This window comes from Acanthochromis polyacanthus, chromosome 15, assembly GCF_021347895.1.
Source record: "Acanthochromis polyacanthus isolate Apoly-LR-REF ecotype Palm Island chromosome 15, KAUST_Apoly_ChrSc, whole genome shotgun sequence".
Classification (NCBI taxonomy): Eukaryota; Metazoa; Chordata; class Actinopteri; family Pomacentridae; genus Acanthochromis; species Acanthochromis polyacanthus.
In genome coordinates, this window is record NC_067127.1 from 16,318,086 (window position 1) to 16,343,077 (window position 24,992).

At 42.2% G+C, this 24,992-nt stretch overlaps 1 protein-coding gene across 1 annotated transcript in view; it reads right to left on the reverse strand.

Moving 5' to 3' along the window:
• Positions 1–668: 668 nt before the first annotated feature.
• The window catches only part of slx4ip (SLX4 interacting protein), a 31,570-nt gene continuing 7,246 nt past the window's right edge, over positions 669–24,992 (reverse strand). Inside the window, exons 3-8 of the mRNA XM_022191231.2 lie at positions 23,799–23,888; positions 23,352–23,478; positions 11,947–12,015; positions 10,031–10,119; positions 2,430–2,536; positions 669–2,333 (exon numbers count right to left, since the gene is read on the reverse strand). Of these exons, the coding sequence (XP_022046923.1) occupies positions 1,661–2,333; positions 2,430–2,536; positions 10,031–10,119; positions 11,947–12,015; positions 23,352–23,478; positions 23,799–23,888 (1,155 nt within the window). The 3' untranslated portion in view covers positions 669–1,660. The remainder of the gene's footprint in view (positions 2,334–2,429; positions 2,537–10,030; positions 10,120–11,946; positions 12,016–23,351; positions 23,479–23,798; positions 23,889–24,992) is intronic.

Below are 24,992 nucleotides of genomic sequence, written 5' to 3' on the forward strand. Positions count from 1 at the left end.
GTGATGCATCAAGCCAAACATGTCAGAGCATATGAAAGGTTTCTCATGCATCTGGCGTGGGAACTAGAGCTGGAGAGACATCATAGGCTTGAGCAAGGTCTCTGTCCAAATATGTTTACAGCTAATTACATTGTAGCTAGCCATCCTGTATTAAGTCAATCCTAAAGACAAAAATACCCCTGCTCCTCATGATCCTTAGACAATGTTTCTCCTGTTGGTCTGGCTTAAGTAGCAGTCTTAAAAAAAACCTTTCCTTAAAACCTTTCAAACTATCCAGCTTGAGAAGCCTATGCTGTAGAGTTGAAGTGATTTAAAAACAAACTCTTGTAAAGAATCGGTTTGACGGGATTAAAGCCAAGGCAAGAGATTAGCAACACCTCTTGAGAATGACTTTAAACAGGACTTAAAACATTAGGCCTAGTTTCACTAATCGGCCATACTGTGTCCATCTTGATAAGAACAGAAGTGATTTCTGGTGGTGATTCATCTCAGGTTACAACCACTAATACTGTTATTGAACAGACCTCGCTGTCAAGCTGCCACGAGTATCAGCCAGTCAGGACCGTGTGTAAAGAAAACAATGCAATGAGATCAGATCTACATGTTATTTCATGCTGGCTGCTTCCCAAAATTTCTCAACTGATTTGCATATTTCCACAAAGATTCGTTTTTTTTCCCCCCTGGGAAAAACACATTTATTTCGATCATAAAATGTCTTTCCAGTAAAAATAAAAATAAACCAGGAGTAATATAGTCAGGCAACATTATGTCATCAAATGGAACGTCTTGGTTTATTAAATGAGGGTATAAGTGACTGCTGGCTCCTAGTTGCCCCATGCTCTCTCTGGGTCTGGGCCAGTAGCATGATATGAACAGCTCTTCCAAGTGTTGGGGCGACAGCTACATTTTAACCTGAGATACTGAAGATGTCCTGCTATTCCAAAATGACACCACTAATAATTCCATACTGCTCACATGCCCACACATAATTGGTTCACGTTCAGTATAAAATGCATAATACCTTCCAATTTAGAGATACATTTCAGGTTCTTAGTGACTAAGTATTGAGTAAATTGTATATAATTGAAATCCAACTACAAAAATACATTTTTGAGAAAGGGGTGATGAAATAAATCTGGAAACAGCAATCAATCACACCAGAGCTTCAGCAGGGAAACTGGACAGTTTTCAGACACGTAGGAGCCAGTATTTCAGACTGAAAGCCATGACGTACTGCATGGCTCCTGCCTGTCTGAAATCCCCAATCTTTAACACAAAACCAAATCTAAACTCCAATTAAAGGTTTTTGACTTTCATTTGCGAGTCTCTCTTGACCACCACTACTTATGGGTGGAGGCAAAATCTGTTTCAAGTATTCGACAAAGAGTAAGTCAAATGCTCATGTATCAGTTGCCACATTATGTACAGCATTTGATCTGCGTGTGTGTGTGTGTGTGTGTCTGTGTCTGTGTCTGTGTGTGCACACGGTATGTGGAGCACATGTGAAAAGAAAAGATATTGTAGTAAATAGTGACACATGCACAAATTCCAGTCATGTGAGGAGACCACACAAACTACATGGGGTAAACATGCAGCCTGACAGAATATCATCTCTATCTCTGTGGCGTCAGGCATCTTTACTGTAGTTTGTCTCTCCCCCTCAGGACCTCTTCAGTCGTCGTAATCTAGAGGTTCTGGGCACATTTTCACTCCCCTCCTCTCCGAGGGTGGATCTGGAACCAATAGAGGAGCCTGAGGATGCAGGCTTGACAGATAGGCCCCTCAGACTTGCGGCCAGCCTGTTTTGGTTTGTCTGTGCCGTGTTATTGCTTGTGAGGGGGAGCCTTTGGGCCCGTTTCCCTGGAGTAAGCAGCTCCACTTCCAGTGTGGTTTTCTTGCACTCAGAGACAGGGAAAGCCTTGGACTCTGCCTTGGCTTCGAGTAGAGGAGAGGGCGGCAGAGGAAGGAGGTCATGCTTGGATGTTTGCGTGGAGCACTCGGTGGAGTGAGTTTGCATTGTGGTTGGAGGTTGTTCAAGGCACGTCCTCTTGGCCCTCTGTGAGTGAGGGTCGTCCCCAGCATCACTCGGCTTGCACCTCTTGTTCTTGTTGGTCTCCTGAACGATTTTGTGTTGGCAGAAACCTACTGAGGCCCCATTTATTGTGTCTGGAGGATTATTCTCACCTTGCTGCTCCTGCTTTTGAGTAGGGCTTAATTCAGGCTCTCCAGCTTTTATTTCAGGTCTTGAGTTTTTAGGAGAGGCTCTCTGGTCAATCTGCTGGTCCACCATAGTGGAACCACTGAGCTCTCGCTGGACACTGGCTTGTTTGGCTCTGAAAAAGTTAAAAAGGATAAAAGGATATGAGGAGATACTTGAGTGTCCTCTCTGACTGGTGGGGTTGGAAAGTTCTGCATTAGATCATACTTACATCTTTTGAAGCACAGCCTTCTTTGTTTTTGTGGAGCTGTTTAAAAGCTCTTGGGTTTCTCCCACACTGGAAAAATATTCCGATCTGCTTTGTTCACTCAGCTCAGTCTAGAGAGGACAAACAGAATCGGTGTAAACAAAAAATATTATTCCTGGCATCCCTTGGAAAGGTTTAGCTCCACGGTGCTGTCATCATCTGGCATTGTTGAAGATTAAAAGACATTTACTTTACTCCTTTAAAAGTAATAAAGGTCTATATGACTGTACTCTCCTGTATTCCAAAGAGTGTTGTCACCTCCCTATTTGAACTATGATGCCGTACAAAAAGAATGCTTTCTATAAGGCCTTCGGAGACACTTAGTAACAGCACAGCTGGCACAAAGAATGTGTCCCCCACTTAAAACTGTCCAAACCAGCCACCTCAAAGGCTTCAGAAAATAATCACTGGCTCATAACAGTATGGCAAATGTTCATAGCCTTCACTGTCTGAGGCTCAAAGTGATGCTTGTAGCCCGAGGCAAAATTACTAAACCGTGACCATGCTGACAAGTTGAAAGAGCCAATAAAGAAGGCTCATTAATAAGATGATGCAGAAAGAGAGAGGAAAATACAAGTGAACATGGGAATGAAAAAAAAAGGTGATGATAAGATTGAAATAAATTAGCAGAAGGAGCAGCACTGTAATTTAATCGTTTAATTGCTGACAGGCTGAAATTACTGGAAGAGGACTGACTATAATTGTTGAAATTGTCATTGAACAAAGTTGTATGCATGTGGGGATCTTCATGTGTATCGTTATTTATGTACAATCTTAATTCCAAATGCCACTATGCTCCTACGTTTCTGTAAAAAGCACATTCTTTGCCACTTAAATGGTTAACTGTGGGGTAAATGTTCAATAATATCCACATACTAAGACCCCATTTGGACCCTCTGAGGCAGAACAAGGAACAAGCTAAAAATTGGATCTCACCAACGTGTGCCCTCAACAGGCCACTAATGAAGGTTAATCACAGGTCTTTTCCTTGGCTGACCTAGAACAGAGTCTGGATTTATAAGAGAACAGGAGACGCTGGTGGTAAATTGAGCAGAACTTAAAGGTTGAGAGCCTGTCAATTTATCATAAATTAATTGCACCAAAAAAATTGGTGCAATAAAATCAGAGCAGCTCTGGATTGAAAAGTGAGTCAGTGTCTGTCTTGTTTAATTTTGTAAATTGTCAATTCTAAAAGTTCACAACCATATATGAGCTAACTACAGCCCCACAGAGCCTCCAAGAACTGCTTACATCAGCATACCAGCATGTGCACGATGACAATGCCTGCTAATTAGCAGTAAACACAAAGTATAGCTGAGACTGATGTCAGTGCTGTTAGTTTTGAAGACTTTTGTGTAATAAAGTATTGGACAAATTAAAGATTAGGCCTAATCATAGTTCTAGCTGAAAACCTAAAGAATCACTAATGTTTAATCTTCATCTTTAGGGGAACATGAATGTCTGTGCCAGGTTTTATGGCTGTCCAATAGCTGCTGAGATATTTCTCTCAATAGCACAAATTTGAGCCTCATGGCGAACCGTCAGCGGTTCACCAGAGTCAGGAAGATTTACCCTTTGCAAACTATGAATGTCTGTAAAATACATTTTGTCAATCACTCAAGTATATGTTTAGATATTTCACTGATTTGTGAAGAAACTGACCTACTGGTCACACAAGATTAAAAGTGAGGAGGTCACCAAAAGTCTTCAGGATTCCTTCTCTGACCACCAAGAATGTCTGTGCCAAATTTCAAGGAAATCCATCCAACAGTGTTTAAATTATTTCTGAACCACAGTGGTGGAGCAGCTGACATTGCCTTCTACACTCATGCCACTAGCATGATTGAAAACTCTATAGACTATTGCAGAGTGGAAATACAACCAGGCAGAAGTTAAATCTTGGAAAATTCCAGGTTGTGGCCACCATGTTTATTTAATATCAGCCATTTTTCAGATCATTGCTATTCCATAAACTGGTTGGTAAAATGATCAATGTACTTTAAGACGGGGAAAGCCAATGTGGTGAGCTCTGGCATCCACCAGTTGCTGTGAAAACAGAGAAAAAAACCATTAATGTCCTCTCCCGCATGTCACGATACCAGTGACAACATGTGACCTGACACACATGGGGAAAGGAGTAATCGTCCCAAGCTGTAAGGGCAAGCTGGGCCACTGTGGCTTTGCACTGGGTGTTGAGATCTAGCAACTGCACTGGTCTGTGGTGTGGTAGACAGAATGAAGAGGCCAGATGAAGGGAGGGGAGTGAAGAAGGAGGCTGGGCAACAGGGAGGTAGGCGGAGTTGACAAGAAACAAGGGACAAGATACTACAGACTGAATAAGAGAAAGAGCGTTTAGAGGGAAAGGCAACAAAAGCAGAGGCACCCCCCCAGAGCCATACTGCCTGACCTCAACAGTCTCTCAAGCATGCCCACAAACGCAAGAATCCTCACACAGGAAATTCTGCACAGGCTGCTCTTTGTGCAGAGATATGGTCATGCTACAGTGTGGGCAGAGGTTCAGTCTTTACTCTCTGTCTCCTATCCAGAGCTACAGTAAGCCTTGGATTTGGGACAGTGACACACATGCAAACTTGAATTTGCCTACACACTTACACACCCACCCCAACAACAACAATTGTGAGAAAAATGTGGGTGCCATCATTTGCATTGTAATGCCTTGATATGTATGCTCGTCTGTTTAATATGAATAAATGCTGTTTGAAAATGAACTTGAAAGAAAAATCAACAAGAAGCCAAAGGGAGGTTCTCTGGGAAAGTTTAGTGCCTTTCTGTTCCTGTCGGCACAACTTCAAAAGAGTAAGAGAGTGAAAGAACAGAGTCATGGAAAGGAAGAAGCATGAAGACAGGAAGAGGATGGATATACATAGAAAGTAAAAGAGAGATGGATAAAAAAGACAGACAGAGAGAGAAAGAGAGATGGTGCATGAATTATCGCCAGGGGGCCAGAGGTTGGATGTTCTGTATATAGCAACTCCAGAGGAAAGCAAAAGGATTAGAGATGGAATAGCAGAGAGAAAAAGAGAGAGAGAGATGGGGCATGAACAACAGTATAATTATCACAAGCTATGTGGATAAAACAGTAAGTATTGTGTGGGAGCTGAGGTGGCCTAATCTTGTATGGAATGATGCAAACTCCAAATAGCTGGAGAGAGTCCCATGAAAAAGGAGGGAGGGATCGTGGTAAATAAGAACGTCTACCACCTCTCCGCCAGCAAAAAGGATTTAACCCCCCCACCGCCAGTCAGTCTGCTCGCCCCCACACATAGCGGTGAAATGCTCCTCGTGATCCAACATGTAGAGTAGACCAGCAGTGCCCTCCCCGGCCCCGGAGCCTCCAAAACAACAAGGCTCCACCACAGGAGCTGCAACAAGACAGAACATCTGGATGTCACATTATAAAGATAAGCCTGGCAAAAGGGCAACGAGAGCAGAGAGAATGAATCCTTTAGTTTAAAAGGATAACAGTACAGGTTCTCATAGCATACTCCAACCCTGAGTGACTCCTGGAAACAACTCCAAAAAGATAACCAACAACAAGCTCCATAAAATACAGGGACTAAACAGTTTCTCCTCTGGATGGTAGGAATACAGATAGGAAGATTATGTTGAGTATCTTCTAATGCTGCGGCACTTGAGCATTAGGGACTGATGCAGCTAAATGGTCTCTGAGTGATCTAATTTACGTCCCTACAGCATGGAATAACACCTTTATTTGTATTTGAGCATACAGAGTTATACTAATATATGTAAAGTTTTTTTTCCCCATAAAATCTGCATTCATCTCTAAGTGCTTGCAAAACCGAACTTTCTCAATGCATCGTGGAGGCACATCAAACATGAAAATTACAAGAAAAAATTTTAAGATGACGAATCAGAAAACAGATCAGCATGGGAGGCTCCGATCAACCATCAACTCTGATCTGCCCCAGTGGAAACCAGATTGTTTATTCTTGGATTACTCCAATGTCTTTGTATCTCACCTAACACACACAAAACAGTGAGAAGCTTTCTGTGAAGCCAGCTCTTCATTCATCTGTCACAAAACAAGGACTCATGTCAAGTTGAAATGTTTGAATCCCTGAAACCATTCAAGTTATAAAGAATGAATTATTCTTTCCACTGGAAAACCTTTGAATAGCTTTATGAAGGCACAGCTAAGTTTACAAAATCATCCAACTGGCACAGAGAAACAACACTAACTGTCAGAACAGAAATACCTCCTGCAGAGATGTTCGTGAATGTAGTCCACAAATTCCACCCCTCATCCTCCACCCACCCTGCTCCCACAGAGGAAGCATGCCCTGTTTGTCTAAGCTCACCACATCTTCCTTGCAACAAAGTCAACAAACATGCATGGGCACATACTTGTCTAAAATAGAGGACAGTTCTTATCCTCAAACAATGACAAAAGTTTTGGATCCACCCATGTGAATGGATCAAGACAAGCTGTTTGAACACACTTCGTGCAAATCAAGAAAAGCAGCTTACGGCAGGATGAAATGGAGGGGGGTGATCATGTATTTTAAGAGAGCATAACCATGCATTTGGCCTAGGCGTAGAGGTCAGTGGACACTGGACGCTTGGGAAAGGACTGCTGCTAGCTGTTGAGAGCTGTGAAGAACAGAGGCGTGCTGAGGTCATGAGTAAACACACAGGCTCGTCCAGAGCTCCGAAGAGGGGGGGACTGGAAACACATCTGCTCTGCCTTTGATCCAAACTTCTGCGGCTCAGCACGCCACTCACCTCAGCTGCCCACTCTGTGCCTGACTAGAAAACAACGGCCATAATCTTAAACACTAGCTCTTCCTTCCCATGCTGCCCTCCTCACTGTTGGTGCTGACTCACAATAGGAGCAATTTTTATGAGGGACTTAAATCTTCAAATGCCAAAGGAAATAAACCAAGAAACAATTCAATTATCTTTGCTTCCCCCGGTCTCGTGCAAACAAAGTGCTTTAAGTGGTCCTACCGCTACAAAGCAACAGTCAGCTTTAGGGTTCTAGGTCATAACAGACAGAGTACATCAGGGTGATATGGACGTCAGGTTTGATTTCACTTAGCAACTCCAGATCTGACAGTTAAGACTTTGTAGCCTGCTGAAACCAAAATATTTGTTGGATGGCTGAACAGTGCCTCTTTAAACTAATTAGTTTAAAATATTAATATAAGAGATAGTTGTCTTGCAATGTTGTAATTTTCTGGAAACGACAATCTACTTTTGCAAGAACTGATCTTGTGTGCGAAAGTCAGAGTTTTAGGATGTAAACAGGAGTTTGACTTTTCTCCTAGTCTTGCTTTAATCATTGTACACACAACTATTTTGTTCATCCTTTGTGTGTACAATAGAGTATACCACTTCTAATACCTTCCAGGAAGTACTGTCTGATGACAAAGATTAGCCAGCCTTCCCTCCAGCTATTTGAAACAGCTATTAACACTTTTGCTTTCTGCAGTGGTTGGATGACTTCTTGTGCAAACTGGTTTCTTCCAACCATACCTTTACCTTTAAACTGCAATCAATTAAGCTTCAACCTGCTTGAAGGTGAACTGAAACAAAATACGGCAGTTGTGCCTGTCAAACCAAAACAAGACACTCCATAGACATACACTCCGTAATGCTGTCTCAGTGTGGAAAGTCAACACAAAACCTTCCTGAGCAGGTCTCAGCACTGACATTGAGCATTGAAAATCATTAATAACTGGTATCACAGTGCCTTCTACGCCACAAGAAATTACTAAATCTAACCATCTTCTCTTCTAACTGAATCGCAGCTGAAAGTATGACTAATAAGAGCACACAGTATACAACTAACTTACAGTATGCTTCATTGTGGGAGTGAGAAGTTGGCTTTCACAGGACAAAAGGCCAACCATGATGTCACGTTAATTCCTTCACAACTTAACCCTCTGACCTTATGAAAAGTACTCATTTGATGAGTCTACATTTCCACTGTGGTTGAAGATTTTTGTTCAACAAGTCACACAAACTGAATCCTAACAACAAACCCGAAACCGCCCTAAACTCAGGGAAATGTGGCATTTTTTGGGACTAGCAGGCTCGCGCTGTCAAGAGCTGTGGGATAAAAGACCCCCACTTCAACATGAAATCAGCTTTGACGTGCAACTCCAAAGACCCCATTATTTTTAAACAGCAACATTATTATACTTTACATCAGTTGTGACTCAAAGCATAAACTTTTTTCATTCAGATTTCTGGCTTCTTTGGCAACATTAAAACTGCAAAAACAGATTTTCTGACAAATAAGAACAGAGTGAGTGGTGTAAACAAATTACTGTTTTTGTCATGTGAAAAACTTGAGCCTTTCTGTCTGGTATCTTTCCCTTACAGACCAGGCTCGAGGTTGAGCTAGTGAGAGCTCCACCACAAGACTCCCACCCTCCAATTCCCTCTGCTTGTACTGTATGAGCCCAGAGAACCACATCCTGAGGAGAGGAACGCAATCGACAGCAATGCCTCCTTGAACTGGAAAATTGGTTACACAATCTGAACTTTTCACTGACGACTGTGTTGCTCCCCTAAAAATATTACAATCACTGCTTTCATTGGAAGCCAAACTGTGGAGAGTGCAGAGAAATTTCAAAGGGAAACAATAGCAAAAAAAAAACCCGTAGAAAAACAGCAGGCCACTGATCATGGGATGTGATGGGAGAGATGTCTGTCCTTGATGTGAGTGCCAAGGTGAGAGGCTCCACCACTATTTCCCAGAATACTCTGGGGAGTTTGGGATCAAATGAACACTGACCAAAGGACAGTAGATTATAGCATGAATGGACAATAAAGAACTACAGTAGTAAGTTTAATGACATGGGAAAGAATAAAACGAAAACACCCACCCAGCCGAACTTAAAGACACATGGTATTTGACTGCAGACAATCAAGTTAACTGTCCGTGTAACAGAAAGATGATGACTGTTATTGTAGTGTTCCTCAACAATGAATGATATGCTGCCTTAATAGGCAACACAATGTAATGCTTGCATTTACAATAACGTACCAAAAGTGCCAAAAAAAAAGTGATATTTTACAGAAGATGAAAACTGTTCTGAAAAACATCCACACTGAAATGTCTGAGTTGGATAAAGGCAGAAAAAGTTCAAATCTGATCTTGAGTGCATGAAAATTCTAGTGGCTAGACTTGTGTAGGGGGTCAAGTGTACTGAAGTATTTTTAACTATAGTTTGGATTTCCCAACAATACAATGTTTGACTCTCTCTACCAACAACTAAAACAATGAATTGTGTGAATTGGCACAATGTGGGAGGAGGAACCTTTCAAAAAAGGGTTGACTCTGCAGCTTTAGACCCTACGTTTTACCACCCAGCCTCCTGCCATCCTCTGTTTTCCTCTCACAAGGTCCCTGAAAAGCTCCAGTAGGTTCAGATCCCACCCCCTTATAAAGAGGATCAGCATATACAAGTGAGAGCGCAATTTGGCAACACATCCCTATAATAACACACAGACCCATGCAGGACTTTTTGCCAGGCGACTGGAAGAGGAAATAGAGGAGTATAAACAGCACTCACCGCGGCCAGGCTCGGGTTTCTATGGTGTGCTAAGGCATCCTCTGGACAGCTCACACACACAACATATCGTTCAGGAAACACACGCAAATCTGAAAGCAGGCAGAGAAAAAACACAGACCCTGCTGGTTAATAGCATGGGCTCACCTCTAATTATGAGTCAAAGTCCAACAGAGGGAATTGTGGTGGATATTTGAATTTACATCTACAAACACCAAGTATTTACTATCCCTCAAACCAAGGAGAAATTGGCAGTTAACATATAATTGCTGAATTTTATGAGCTGCGTAAACAGCATGAAATATTAGAAATTTTTACATTAACAATGGCTTTTGGGAATAATATGACTGCTTCACTGACTTCAAAAGGAAAGATCATTCACAGTGCAACAATATTGTTCCATGAAATTAATCATTATAATAAATTTAACAGTCTGTAAGCACTCCGGATGAACTGACCTCAAGATATCACCTCAACTGGACAGCCAAATTGGCAAAAGTCTGACCTACAGTCTGTTACAGATAGTCTCCCTTATGTAAACAGGTTGTTTACATCAGGGAGAAATGGAGGTTGTCTGCATCATCATGTTTCATGTTTGCAAGTTCAATAAAACACTGACAGAAGAAGTGACTTCCTGCTTTGACAAATTAATTGGCATTGGCAAATATGCAAATATCCTTCAGCTTGCATTCTTAATCCATTTAGACCGCCATCTTCTGTTCAAAGGTTTTACAGCAGTTGCGAATTAAGTCTGTAAAAGTTCATATTCCTTGTTAGTGGTCATTTTTTAATATATTGGTTTTGCTTCTTTTGCGTAGCAGTGGATCAAGTTGCACAAACCCTGGGTGAAGTAAATAACAAGGATGACAAAGAATGATTATGTCGTGGGTGGGTTTGGGTGCTGACTAAGAACTAGTTGCCAAATTACCACAAAATGTGCTGTGAAAAGTCTTGGCCTGAATTCCCAGGCCAAGACTTTTCACAGCACATTTTATGCTGTCATTTTCAACATAAGGATATATTAAAATAAAATAATAATAATAATAATAATAATAATAATAATAATAATGATAATAACACAAGATTTCAGAACAAATTAACTGACTAAGCATGTGAATGCTTTCCAGAGTGAACTCATATGATTTGGATATTCTTCTAGCTTTATTGCCGAGCAATGCTGCTTTATATTCAACATCTTTGTACTGATGGGTGAAATGAAAGTCAGCTAAATCTGAAAGTATCACTGCATTCTGATCAAATACTTTTTAAAAGTCTCATTGTCTTCCTAACAGGCTTTAACTTCAAACTTGTAGCCATCTAGCCAATCACAATAAGGACGTTTTAACCACCCATTTTATAGCCATTTGAAATTTTTACATGATCTAACTGCATTTGTACAGCTAACTCAGTGGACCAAGTTACACAACCTTTGACCCCAGGAGACTGGGTCTAATTTGATGTGTAACGAACCTGCTGAGAGAAGCCGTCATCTCAGTCTGTAGCAGGTCAGCGCTACCCTAACATCCAGGCTCTGGCCCCCAGGGAGCAGATATTAACTTTACTGACAGGAAGAGAACCATGTTGGTCCCATGAAAAGGTGGCCAAGGGTCACAGGCACTAGATGGGCCATGGAGATAGATTCTCACTGCTCTTCATAGACAGCCCTGCAATCTCTCTCTCTCTCTCTCCCACTCTCAGTAGCCTCTCAAGGGAACCACTTAATGGCTGTCTGTTCTCAACAACACCCTGAGCAGGTAGGGACAGGACATAAAAACAAGTGAGGGGGAGAAAAATCAACATGCAAACCACAGTTGACTTGCTCTTTCTGTGGGAAATTTGGCAGAAGATGAACCTTGGAGAGGTCTATTTCTGATTCCTTTAACTGGGACTGATGCACTGAAAACATGGAGGTTACATACCCTGCCTGACAATACATCTGAGACTGGAGTGTCGCTTCAGAAAATTGGCGACCAGGTTGAAGTTTTGCCCTACAAAAAAAAAAAAACAACAGAAAAACAGTTAACATCAAACTCGGCCTTACTGATGACTTTCAGAGGGACTCTAGATTGTGCATGTTGGCATTCTTTGATACACTGATAACATCCTTTATATTCAATCAACCATCGTTACACAAAACAACTGCAGCTGGCATTCAAATAATTATCTGGTTGTGGAATCTTTTATTCAGACAGTGAGAAAAGATCAAGGAGGTCAATCATTAAACACCAGTAAACATTTTTTTGATCCAATACAAAACCCTTCATATGATGAGGACTGGCAACAGAAGAAGTGAGGCGAGCATATACTTCACATGAATAAAGGACCAGACATCAAACTTGTAGAAATACAGCAACTTTACGTCATTAACAAACTAAACAATGCCCATATCTGGTTCCACAAGCTTAGATACATGCCATAAGTTTCCTACTAACTTTAAACATATCCTCATTCAAGGTCCAGCACACAAAAACAAGCTCACTTAATTACTCAGTGTGAAACAACTCATTTTATTTTGTTTTAGCTGACCTCCCAATTTGGCACAAGCAGAGAAATCATGTCTTGGGTCTCTGCTCTATTTGTCATGGAATGTTTGTCATGCTATGTAAGATGTACTGGGCAGAAACAGTGGCCTGTTGCCTAATCTGGCAGGAATTTGTTGACTAAAAGCAAGGGTCTGGCTAACACGCTATCCAGTTGTTCTTTGCAAACAGACACACAGTGTTGGGAAGCTAACAGAGCCTGCTTACCCTTTGGTACCTTCTACGTACCCTTTCTTCCTCTTGATACAGTGACTGGAAAACTATACTTTGCTTGATTTTACCACCACGTTTCTATAATTCCTTATTCTTATTTAGTAATCTCTCCCATTTTGCCGTTGCCTTGTTAAAACCTCATTAACTGCAAACTCCGGGATTTTAGTATTTTAACATCAATTAAAGGATTACATACCTTCCATAGTTTGAGAAAATGTTGACCTCATGCACTCAAGGCTCTTTCAGAAGTCCCTGGATAATGTCAAATATGTGCTGTTATCAAGCAAAAAACTAGGCTGTCTATATTTCTGAAAAGTTGACATTTTGGAAGCAGGGAGGATTTAGCCCGTCGGCAACAACACTGACAGTCACTCATCAATAAAATTTGAAAAAAAACTTGGACAAGTCTCATCCAAACGTTGACCTACAACTGAGAAAAGTATGTTCCATATGGTGTGAACAGAAAACATACAGAGCAGAGATATATTACCAGTACTGGCCATGCACTAATGTGAGAGAGCGTTTCTCACATTTCGGCGTTCACTGATGTAATCTCAGAACAACTCAAAGCATGTAATTATAGTCTTCAAAAAGAAGCTGCCTTTGGACAGTGGCATTCAATTATAGAGACAGTTAGCCACAAAACTGTCACAGGTGTATGTTCAAGTCTACTGGACAGTGATTAATGGCACCACCACCTCTTTCTTTTTCTCAGCTGTCTTGTAGTAGCATTAAGAACCATCATCACCACTTTAGAGAACAAAATTCTTAACAGCAAAACAGCACAAGCATAGATAAAGGAACAAATGAATAACTAGATGAGCCATCAGTAGAGGGCAGAACCACGCCCTCTGCTGGCGAAAACCCTGTCCTCCCCATACAACTGATGCAATATGTATCAATTTAGATCATCGTACGTATCTCCCTCCCTACTTGATCTGCTGACCTGTAACTCCACAACTGAGCAGGGGACCTTAGACTGATCTTCAGTGCCAAGTTTGATTATCCTGACTTCAGCGGTTGCAGAGATATCGGACCGGACATAGCCACATACATACATACATACATACCCACCCAGTCAGATACCGCACCGAATGCAATAACTCTGCCGAAGTACCCGTCGGGCGTGGTTAACGAAAGAATAAATCAAATCAGTCTGACAAGTGTTATAGTCCATCACCAGGTAACAGTTTCACGCTATTAACTTCTGAAAAATATTGATTATAATTGCTTAGTACCATAGTAACAAACACATATCCATTGTCAAAGATCCTTGGGAGTGTTTTCTCACTTTATATATGCATTTGCACAACCTTGAAAGTAACTGACAGGGGCACTTGTGGTATACTTACGCAACTTGTCAGTTGTTTTGATTTATATTTTATGGATTACAGTCCATTATTTGCTTTCTAAAAGTACACAATACAAAAGTCATATTTAAGGTGAGATTTAGATGTTACTTTGGGGTGATGAAAGAAGCTCATCTTACCAGCTTTTCTTAGATCAGTGATTGCTCCTCAGGCCAAACTTTTTATACTAGCCTTCTTAGTCAGGTGCTAAATAATGTCTCGGCGACCAACACATCTATTTGAAAGAGCAGAAAATCAGTGAGGCTCCAGGATTTGCAGCTTAAGTTTAAAATCCTCTGCCTTACAGCAAGAAGGCCATGCAATGGAGGGGCCACATCAGTGTTTGATGGATGATGAATAGGGATTTCTAGGAATCATTTTACAAACCGTTTTATCAACCTTAAGGGCTCAGATAACCCTGTAACTCTGTAAATATACTACAGTCTACACGTACAATGACGATGACACATTTTGGTGGTACTGGCTAAGTGCCCAATCACACCGGATTTGCAAGGAAATGTTGAGTTTAAACTGCCAACTTTCAGCTTTATATGAGGGTTAATACAAATGTTTAATTCACAGTGCTGTAATTGTAGACCTTTTTATCCATAATGAAAAGCAGAGAAAGATCTCAACTCAAACGTTTAGCATTTTGGTAGCAAATCTTTTGCAGTTAATGATGCCTGAAGCCACTGAAATCAGCTTTGTAGCTTCCCTAGTGGTGTACTTCCAGGCCTGTAATGCAGCCATCTTCAGTTTTTGGTTGTTGGGGGGGTGTGGGGGGGGTGTGGGGGGGGGGGGGGGGGGGCGCTTTTGGGGCTTAAGTCTGATCTCCAGCAAGTTAAACACACATTGGATTGAGGTCAGGTGGTTAGGCGAGACCACTCACAAACACTCCACAACAACAAAAAAATGTTTAAAAAATGTTTGTTTGGCTTCAAGTTTAAAAATAGTGACTTGCTGCAGGACTAGTTGTGTGTGTGAGTTAACAATAAAACACAACTTCTTAGGAAACATTTGAGCAGCCAGTGAGATTTGCGTGGCCTCATAAAAATGGAGGCCATTGTGTATAAAGTGGTACACAGATTACAGATACTGCTACACAGATGTGAACACTTTAAATTCAAAGCTGAGTGTTTGTATTTGAACCTCATAGTCACTGTTTCCTTTTACATGCAACGTGGTGGAGTACAAAACCTAAACAACAAAAGTGTGTCGCTGCCTTGCTTACTGACTGTACTGTACTCTCATTTAATCAGGACACGAATGTTAGATTTAGGAGTGCATGTGAAGTCGGAATACATCCCTTAGTGAATTGTCTTTAGTGTTCACATCCTTGAGAGTCTGTAACTTTAGAGCTTGGAGTACATAAAGTATGTAATAATAATAATAATGGATAAGTCAACAGTCTTTAAATAGATTGCCATTGCTCACAAAGGGAAATTGCATTAACACACCGTATGGGTATGTTGAGCATGTTTGTAGTTAATAGCAGCATTCCTTTATTGGGGAAAAAAACTCTGATATTCTGTTACTCCATAAATAGGGAAGCAGTGGTCATCTATCACCCGTTCTAGATATCCAGTCAAAAAGGAATGCAGATCTGTATCTCTGTTTTGTTTTTTCTCTCCATTCTGGGTTCACGAGGGACTAGGAAGCAAGTGTCTTTCATTGCACTCATGGCTCTTTATGTTTTTAGAGGCTCTGATTTAGATTCTTTAGCCTCATGTCTAGCTCTGCAACTGTTCTCACTGCTTTCCCTTGGTGGGTTGAGCTTGCCAATTCCCAGGACAAATTTGACAGGGATGTCTGGACACAGAGTTGGGAACCAGTGCAACGCCATGGCCCGAGACATCAGCTGTTGCTTCAACTTTATAACGTCCTGCACAGCGCAGAGTTGCTCTTGGCCCTCTGCCCAGCTTCTCTCGTGTTAAGCTTACATTCATGTTTCTCTCTCACAAACAGTTTGCTGGTGCCTCCTCTGGGAATGAGTGGCCCCTTTTTGTGGCAACTGTGGCCCGCAGTGGTGCAATACCCAAATCTGCAGAACAGAGACTTTAAAGGGTTTCATTTGTACTTCCTTAAAAAGAAGATGGTCTTGCTTAATTGTTTTGAAATCCAGTGCACAGCAATATTATGACAGGTCAAATCAAACAGTAAACAAGCCAGCACGCCATGTTTTCAGAAATGTGGTAGATAATACTGTAACCGCTTGTTTGGAGAGACTTCTGCCATCTTGTAATATACCACAGAACAACGGCAGAAAAAAAGACTCAGACTTCAGGGCTGGTGCCACGGCTACAATACTGTACTTTCGAAACACACACACACACACAGAGCAGCTTTCACCGCTTCCTGGGAAAACAATGAGAGGAAAGAAAAGTCAACAAACCAAAAGGCATCCAGAGTGACTGGGACTGTAAAATGGAACAGACAGGGGTGAGAGGAATTCAGACCGGGGTCAAAGGTAAGCCCCCAAGGAACAGACTTCATTAACTTCAGTCATATCCTGAGGAGATCATTAAAACAGCTATAGAAAACATAGCCTACTTCTTCTCACCATCTGCATTCCTGGCAGCCCATGCTGTTCTGACTCAAATCCATAAGAATTTGTCTGATATGGAGGATTTTCCCTCACAGGTCCAAGCCAAGCATTAGCCTGATCACAGAGGGGTCAATGGGTTTGAGAAGAGATAAACTTAAGTGTTTGTATTCTTTCAGCACTTTAATGGACTCTTAAGTTACCTGGTTACTCTATGCTTTTTGGAGTAACCCAATATCATTAATATAATAGAAATAAGAAAAGCCAGGTTTCCAGAACCAGAGTGAGTTATTACAAGAAATCTCTTTCACAGCTAAATTTCTGCAGGGGGAAACACATTTCTTGTACATGTCTAGCTGAGTTTGTAATGGGATTGTTTATAGAAACAGGTGTGTGTAATGCATCTGGCACGGAAAGAAAGTATCATCATGGCAACAGTGCCCAAAGACGGAAGGAAAGATGATAACTTGAAGCGATGCATCCTGATTATTTTAATACCTCATGGGCACAACAAGAAAAACAAGACTGATTTTTCAGTCAGTCATTCCGAATATTCCCACAGAAAATGACTCTTCAGGCTATTAGTATTATATATCACATTAAATATCATTATTTTATTTAAATTATGCTTAGACTGCTTTAAAAATGTAAAAAAAAAAAAAGAAGCCAGAAATCTAATGACACACCAGCTGCACACAAAGGCAGCAATCTGATTATTGTAGTGCATGCAAAGGCATAGTACGGTTTCCTCCTGTAACCTGATTTCTCTCATTAGCCACGTTTCTAGTGTGCATGTAAATGTGCTGACTGAATGTCAGGAGAACTCTAATTCCCACGCAACCCTTTTATGAACAGGAGTTGAATCAGCAGGACAGTCAGACACCAGTGCCTGAGAATCCTGCTCTTTCGACATCTCTGCTTTGATGTGGACCCCCTCCCTCTGTCCTCAAGTGTGGGTGGAGAGTTGGGGCTTAGAGCGAGAGAGTGGGGTGGAGTGGTGAAGGATGAGAGAGCATGAGGAAGTTGCCCATATGTAAGTGGGGGCTTTCCTGGAAGGACATCACTCTCTGTGTGCAATTGTAACTACGGCCGTAGCAGAGCAGTGTGCCTTATCATCCTGCACAACGTCCACCTGAAACAATATTTGCACATGAGTGTTCAATTTAACATTTGGGTGACCCCTTCATCGCAGTTACAAAATACGCCGCAGCATGGTAGCTCAGGCCAACCCATAATGCAGCATGTGACTAAAGTGGTGGGGAGCATTTTGGAGCACAGAACAATTATCAAGGGAAAAAAAATAGATTTTTCAGAAACATAATCTGATGAGAGCAATGCAGTCACAATACAAAATGTCATACTAAATCATCATTATATCGTAATTAACCCGAGAGGCCACAAATCTCCTAAAGTGCAGCCACTGTTTATGTTGAAGAGCATTGAGAGTGAAGAGGATACAATCTGCTTATTCTGCATTAAGATCTTTTGGTTTAGTGTTGCACTTTTGGGGCTTGAGTTATGCACTGTGCTAGCCCTTTAAAACCCAGACCAAGGTATTATTGGGAGCTGTCTCTGCTTACTGGGTCCTCTGTAAATCTGCTAGCATGAATTTAGAAATCAAAATGGATATAGCATATCACACACAGTCATTCTACCAAGGTATACAACTGACTGAAGTTCTTCATTTCACTTTAATTTTTCGAAAATGGTAAGAACATGCAAAATCTTGACTTCATGGGAACAAAATTCGGGTAAAGCATCAGTGTATAGTAGTAAACTCTATTTGTTAAGGCTATCTTAGGCGGACCTTTCCTGACAACACATAGTAAATTTGGCACACTGCACTATCATAACACCTGTCCACAAGAAAAGCGTCATGATAGCACGTGACACAAGCCTATTTCTTTTAAAGTGAAGCAAAGAGCAGAAAAACAATGGCATCCTCTGAAATGTTTCAGTAATTCCTGAAACAAGGCATTCTGGTCAGGCTGAACACTGAGCATGAGTTCAAGTGAGTGTGTGCCGTCTCCCAGACCAGATTGCGGTAAAAAGGAACAGTCACATGAATGTGATCCGTGCTCAGGCTCAGGCTTAGGCCCTAATTATATGGGAAAAGAGTGTGGTGTGACAGCTATGGCGGGGATTGTGGTTGTGTCCTAAGAGACTGCAGCTGACCCTGCGGAGAAGGAGAAGGAGAGAAAGTGAGAAAACATAAAGAGACAACATGACGAGAGGAAAGAAATGCAGACATGAAGCGAGAGGAGAGGAGAGGAGAAGAGAGGAGAGGAGAGGAGAGGAGAGGAGAGGAGAGGAGACATGCCTTCAAATGCACAGAGCAGAAAATCAACATAAGAGTGTGTGTGCATATGTGCAATAATAGCGAGCAGGGTTAGCAGTGGAGTCAGACTGTCCTATGCGTTGCTGCTGAGTAAGGCCAGGGGCTTACAGGAAGGATTTAAAGAGCCACAGCAACACCACAAAGCACCAGGAGGAAGGGGGTTGCCCAGCAGGGGCCAGGGGAAGGAGGGCAAGCGGGGAGAGGGGCAAGCTGGCTGGAGCGGCTACTCTGATCAGGATCCATTTCCAGCCTGGGCCTTGGAATTCCTTTGTTCCTGTCACAGGTCTCCGTTTCCATCTCGCCTTAATCCCAGCCTGCCTCACGCCCAGTAACACAGAGCAGAGCAGGTAACTCTGCCACTGGCATGCCTCTCTATTTACAGACCAGTCCCCACATAACAGCCACGAATATAAATAGTAATAGCTGAGGTAGCACTGAGAAGAACAAGGTGAGTGAATACAAGCGGTCCCCATAAAATAACTTTTGACATACTTGTATGTTGAGAGAAGCGTTGTGTACGGTCTTAGTAGGAGAGTGAAAGGTTGGCATCTATTGATTCTTTTTAAAAAAGAAAAGCACCAAAACATCCATGCAGGGGTTATATATTTGTGCACAGAAAATCTCACATTTTGACCAAAAGGTGTTTTTAAGTTAGATAAACTGTTCTAGCTTAGAGCTGCAGGCTCATGGTCAAAGAAGCCAAACAAAGCTAAATTTATGGCAGGGCAGAGCAAAAATTAACCACCTCCCTTGTAGTCCCTGCACATCCTCCGCATTCTTCATTGAGAGGGAGATGGTCATTCGTAAACACATTCTCCAAGAGTAAAGCTATCCAGCAACACTTGTGCTTTTCTCGCAATGGCCGTGGCCAGGCTGCCTTAAGCCCCCTTCATAGGCCTGCCAAGAGGAGTCAGTGGTACACTGTGCAGCACTCGCAAAGCCCTCTCCCACGGCTATTAGTGACCATTCATCTGGGGAGCCTGGGAAAATGCCTCTCCAGCCTGCCGTGGCCATGGGGAAACAAGCTGGCAGGTGTTCCCTCCCCCTAAGTCCTGGCACCTGTGCAAGGAGAGGAAGAAGGAACCAGCTCTGCCATGGGCTCAAACAGACTCTAGGTACCAGTTTGTCAGAGCTCCTCTAACTCTCTGAGTGGTAGGAAAAGTCTCAAATGCTCGGCTAAATTATACCTGAGCTTTGCCTCACACGGAGAGATAAATGTGGCTATATCAATACTAATAGTAAATGCCTGACATCTGGTAATGTACTTTGGCAATTTGAAATGCCGTGTTAACTAAATCCGTGTAAAATGGGAGATCTCAGTTTACACTCAACTCATACACACAAATATATACACTACAAAATCAATATTCCATTGGGATAAAACAATACTAGAACAGGGTAATGCACAATCAGAAGTAGAAGGAAACTAGATCTAATCTAATAAAAAAGAAGAAGAAAGATATTGGCAATAAATGACAATTTCATAGAAAGTTTGTACAGCAAGTTGTATTGTCCAAGATGTCTGACATGAGCAGCACTCTGCGGAAAACAATCTTCATGAAGATAACTGTGACACTCTATTTGTCGTAGAAGCTAACCACCAGCTTCCTTACTCAAATATCATCTTGAATAACAAAAATGTATTCCTAAATGCACAGAGAACCTATTATCCACTCATTTTCAGTCTGTAATTGCTCTGAGAAATGTGGGTGTGTTTAACACAGTCTACCAGTGAGAATGCATGAGGCCGCTCCCAAGCTCCCCTTCCCTGGACTTCTAAAGTCTACCATGTCCATTCTGCATGTCCAGAGCCAAAATGTTTGGTGGGAAAAGTTCCTTCTGTTCATCTCTCTAAAAACATAAATAAATCACATCACTATGAGCTAATCATGAAGTCTCAAGTAGCCTGGGTAAAAATTGAGAGGAGGGTGGGGGCTGACAGTTGGAAATTGGCTTCTGCAGCTGAGATTTTAAGAAATGGCTTAGATTTATGTTGGCAGAAAAAATGGGATAAGCCGCTCTGTGACAAGATCACTGAGCGCTGCACACACACATGCGCCAACACAGCATATATACATAAATGCAATAACCCATATAGATAACTCGGATACAAACACTTGCACTGAAGAGCCTCGGAATGCTAAAAGCTGTTGATGGCTCATTTGAAGTGCCAACAGCTGAGGCTGTTACGCTGTTCTTTCGGCTGTCTGTTGGCGGAAGCACTTGTGATTTCACACTGGCACCAACTCAAACGCCGCCTCACACAAGGCCCACAATCCCCCTCCCACACCATCCCACACATAGCACCACAGTCCATCTGCCTATTCTTGGACTAGACATCAGTACTTCTCCACCTGACACCTTTCTCTATATGCAACAACAAGCATGTGTACATGTTCCAGCACATACACATGTCTCAATCCAGGATATCCAGCTTAACTCTGCTGTCAAAGAGCAAAATGCTGCACAAAGACACATACAAATGCAAATAAGTCTTCTGCTGAAACAGAAAACCAGCTTCCACTCCCTGCTATCATCGGTCTGAGAGTCCTGTGAGGATTAGCAGGTTAGCGTTTGACCTGCTTGCAGAATAGACGACCCCAATACTTAATACCCACCCTGAGGTTTGCTGGGCTTCCCTCACTAAGCCTATAGTCTGTCCTCCCCTTTTATGGCTCCTACCCGCCTGCTCACTTCTCACAGTCACAGTCTCCACCTTTACTGCTCTGCCGCCTCTCTCACGCGGGACAATGAAAAAACCAAGAATGTCATTACACTCACTTAAGACCTTTAATAGGACTAGAGCACATGAACTATGCTGGCTTGTTTGAGGCGCTATACCTTTTCATGTTCTGCAAGGGGAAAATTCTCTGATATGGTATGGAGTCATGTTCCACTGGTTACATTCTTTTTGGCAAAGCTGCAATGAGCTTAATCATTTTTACATGCATATTTCGCTGTTGAAATACTGATAGTCCCCTTGTTCACACAGAGGAGTGAATTTGTGCACATAAGTGTGTGTGCGTGTGTGTGTAGCCTCAGTCTGTGAACTCCATCATTAGAGATGTCCGTCTCTCCTCAGTCTGTCATGGGGAATATGAGTCAGGCTTTTCAGTAACGTTACACTGTCAGCCTGTTCACACCTAGCCCAGGGGGAGGATATATCTCTCAAACATACTGTCGCTCTTCTGATTTTCACTGGAACTGGTATATGAGCACCTGTGTAGATGCTTATAAACATGCATGCAACATGCATCCACTTGTTATACGTTGATCACAAAAATTACAAAAGTTGCTACATCAGAACATGAAAACAATGAGTGGATGTTAAGACTCAATGTGTGTGTGCATGGGGGAGTAGCGTGAGAGGCAGAGCTGCAGCCGCAGGAGAAACTTTATGGGGCCGACTGCCCTGTAATCCCACTCTCACAGTAAGGCCTGCCCTGCTGAGTGAGCCCGGTTTAACTGCCCTTAACTGCTACCTGTGACAAACCTGTCTGTCTTACAGCACGCAGCTGGAGGTTCCTCTGATGCTAGGTTTACAGTGCTTCAAAGGCATGCGTGTGTGTGTGTGGCTGGGGGAACATACATTCGATAAACAGAGATGAATTGAACTGGCTCACTTATATTAGTGTACAATTATTGATTTTTCTCTCTGTGTATATGGTTGTAAGTGCCACAGCAGCTGCTTTTGATGTTAACCACCTAACTATAAGTATAGATAAACACAGGTGTGCCAATGCCACATAAAGCAGAAAGGCAACAGGCATTAGCCATTTTAATAAACTCACATCTTCTATGTCCAAATGCATCAGAGACGTGCCAAGTTAAACTGTACTACACAATATAACTTCCACAGGTCACACCCTGGGCGTAGGGAGCCACCATGTCCCAACTAGTTCTGTTGTCTTTCCACCCACACTCTCCCTTAAAAAGGTAGCCATGAAATACTTTTTTCACTGTTTTGTAACTCCAACTCCACCCACATATTTCAATGGTTCACCCACATGCACACAGCAATATATCAATAACATCTCAATAATGGCTATGAGTTCACAGCCAAAGAAAACCATTTGACTTATTCAAAGGTTAATGATAGACACACCTAAGAAAAAGAAATCAAACACAAAGATGACTTCATTACACAGGAATGAGCAGCAGTGAAATCAAAACAGAATAAATATAACTTGTTGTAGTTACTATGTAACAGTTTAAGCTAATGTTCCAAGTAAACACAACGCAGTAGTATGTGCAAAAATTGATCACATACATTTTTCCATGATGAATATTTAAGTATTTGAATTAAGAGCAGTTTAACAAGGATCACAAGACTGTGTGTCACCTTTCACAAAAAAGGTTGAAACAGGTGGCAGCTCCTTCTTCTGTTTAGGCTGTCTTCTATTGTGGAGAAACTCTGTGTACTGCTTAACTCTGTGGTCCACAGCATCTCGAACCAGGCTTGTAACCTCCTGTAAACAGAGTGTTAATATTTCAGTACAGCAATACTTTGCTGAGCAGTTACGAGAACACGAGTTTTGATTCGACTTCACAAGGAAAGATTAATGGCCAACAACAGGACAGTACAAGTCTCAGGTGAAAGGCGAGTGTGGTAACTCAAGTGGTTGGCAAAGAGATGGGAACAGTTTTTCAACAATGGAAAGAGAGAAGGCTTAAAGTCATTTTAGATTCTACGCTGCTGCTGTCTTTTGAAAAGGCCCCCAGAAGAACAGAAGCCACATATTCACTCACACACGTATTCACAGTCACGCCCTACTCCCTGTGTCTGTACCTCGATGTGGTCCGTAGTAAACCAGCTGGTGTCCTCTTGGCCGCCCAAGGGCAGAACGTGGAGATCCACCAGCACAGCAAAGTTCCCACACTGTAGCACAAAGAGGAAAGACAGCCACAGGTTGCGCGGGGCATTGAGCTCACAGGCAACAAAGGAAATCAGAGTGCGGGTGATTGACAGCGAGACAAACCCAACGACCCCCTGTGTCCTCAAACATCACCCCAGGCCTCTCACAGCGGTCCCCTCCCTCCTGTTTCTCTGTCTAGCCATCTCTCTACCAATCTCTTTACGAAAAAGTTTGGTCCTGTCCGTCTCCTCATATTTCCCCTCTCTCAGCATAAAAAGTAGTTCCCTATTCTATAAGCTTTGCAATACAGTCACAGCCCCAGGTTACAATAGGCAACAGCGAAAAAAAAAGTCTAAAAGATGTACCACATAAATGGGGACTATCCTACTTTGCATCAGAGTGGTAATAAAACTCCGCAGATCTAACATCTTTACCCTTTAAAGTACTTTAGTGAGCTAGGGGAAAGGCTGCAGAGTGGATTCCTGAAGCACTACGTCCTTGTGTCAATGACAATAAGCTACAAGGGACATGGAGGCCTGCTGGTTAAGTTGCTGTTACATCTTTCTCAGGCTGGCCTGATTATGGTTTACACATGAGTGCAAAAGCTGTCCGCTGCAGAGAGCAAATAGATGTAGGTCTCGTGTGAACTTCGCCTCTCACTGGACAAGGAAGTAATGGATGGACTGAGACCACCCACAACACGACACAGAGATCCAACAAGTACTACCCTAAAACCCAGAGTGATACTGCAGCAAAATGCATTGAGCTGAATTGGGGCAGCATAAGCAGCAGAGAGTGACAAAAAGGAAAAACCTGACACAGATTTTAGGCTCACATTGTAGAACTGGAAAAGAGTGGTTTAATTTAGTAACAGGGAATACTTGTTTTGGGCCAGATTCATCCCCTGGGCAAAAAAAAATAAAAAAATTGCAGACAGTATGAATAAACCGTACAATCCAGACTTGACGGATGATTCTATGGCTCAGGTTCTCAGGATGACGCGAAAGAAAGAATTAACAGGATGTGTATGGGAAGGCTCCCCCTATTTAAGTCCCAAGTCTACACTGCCCAACTCCAAACATAGTCCAGTTTTCTCCTCCTCTTGTTTAAAAAGGACTTTGGTTTGC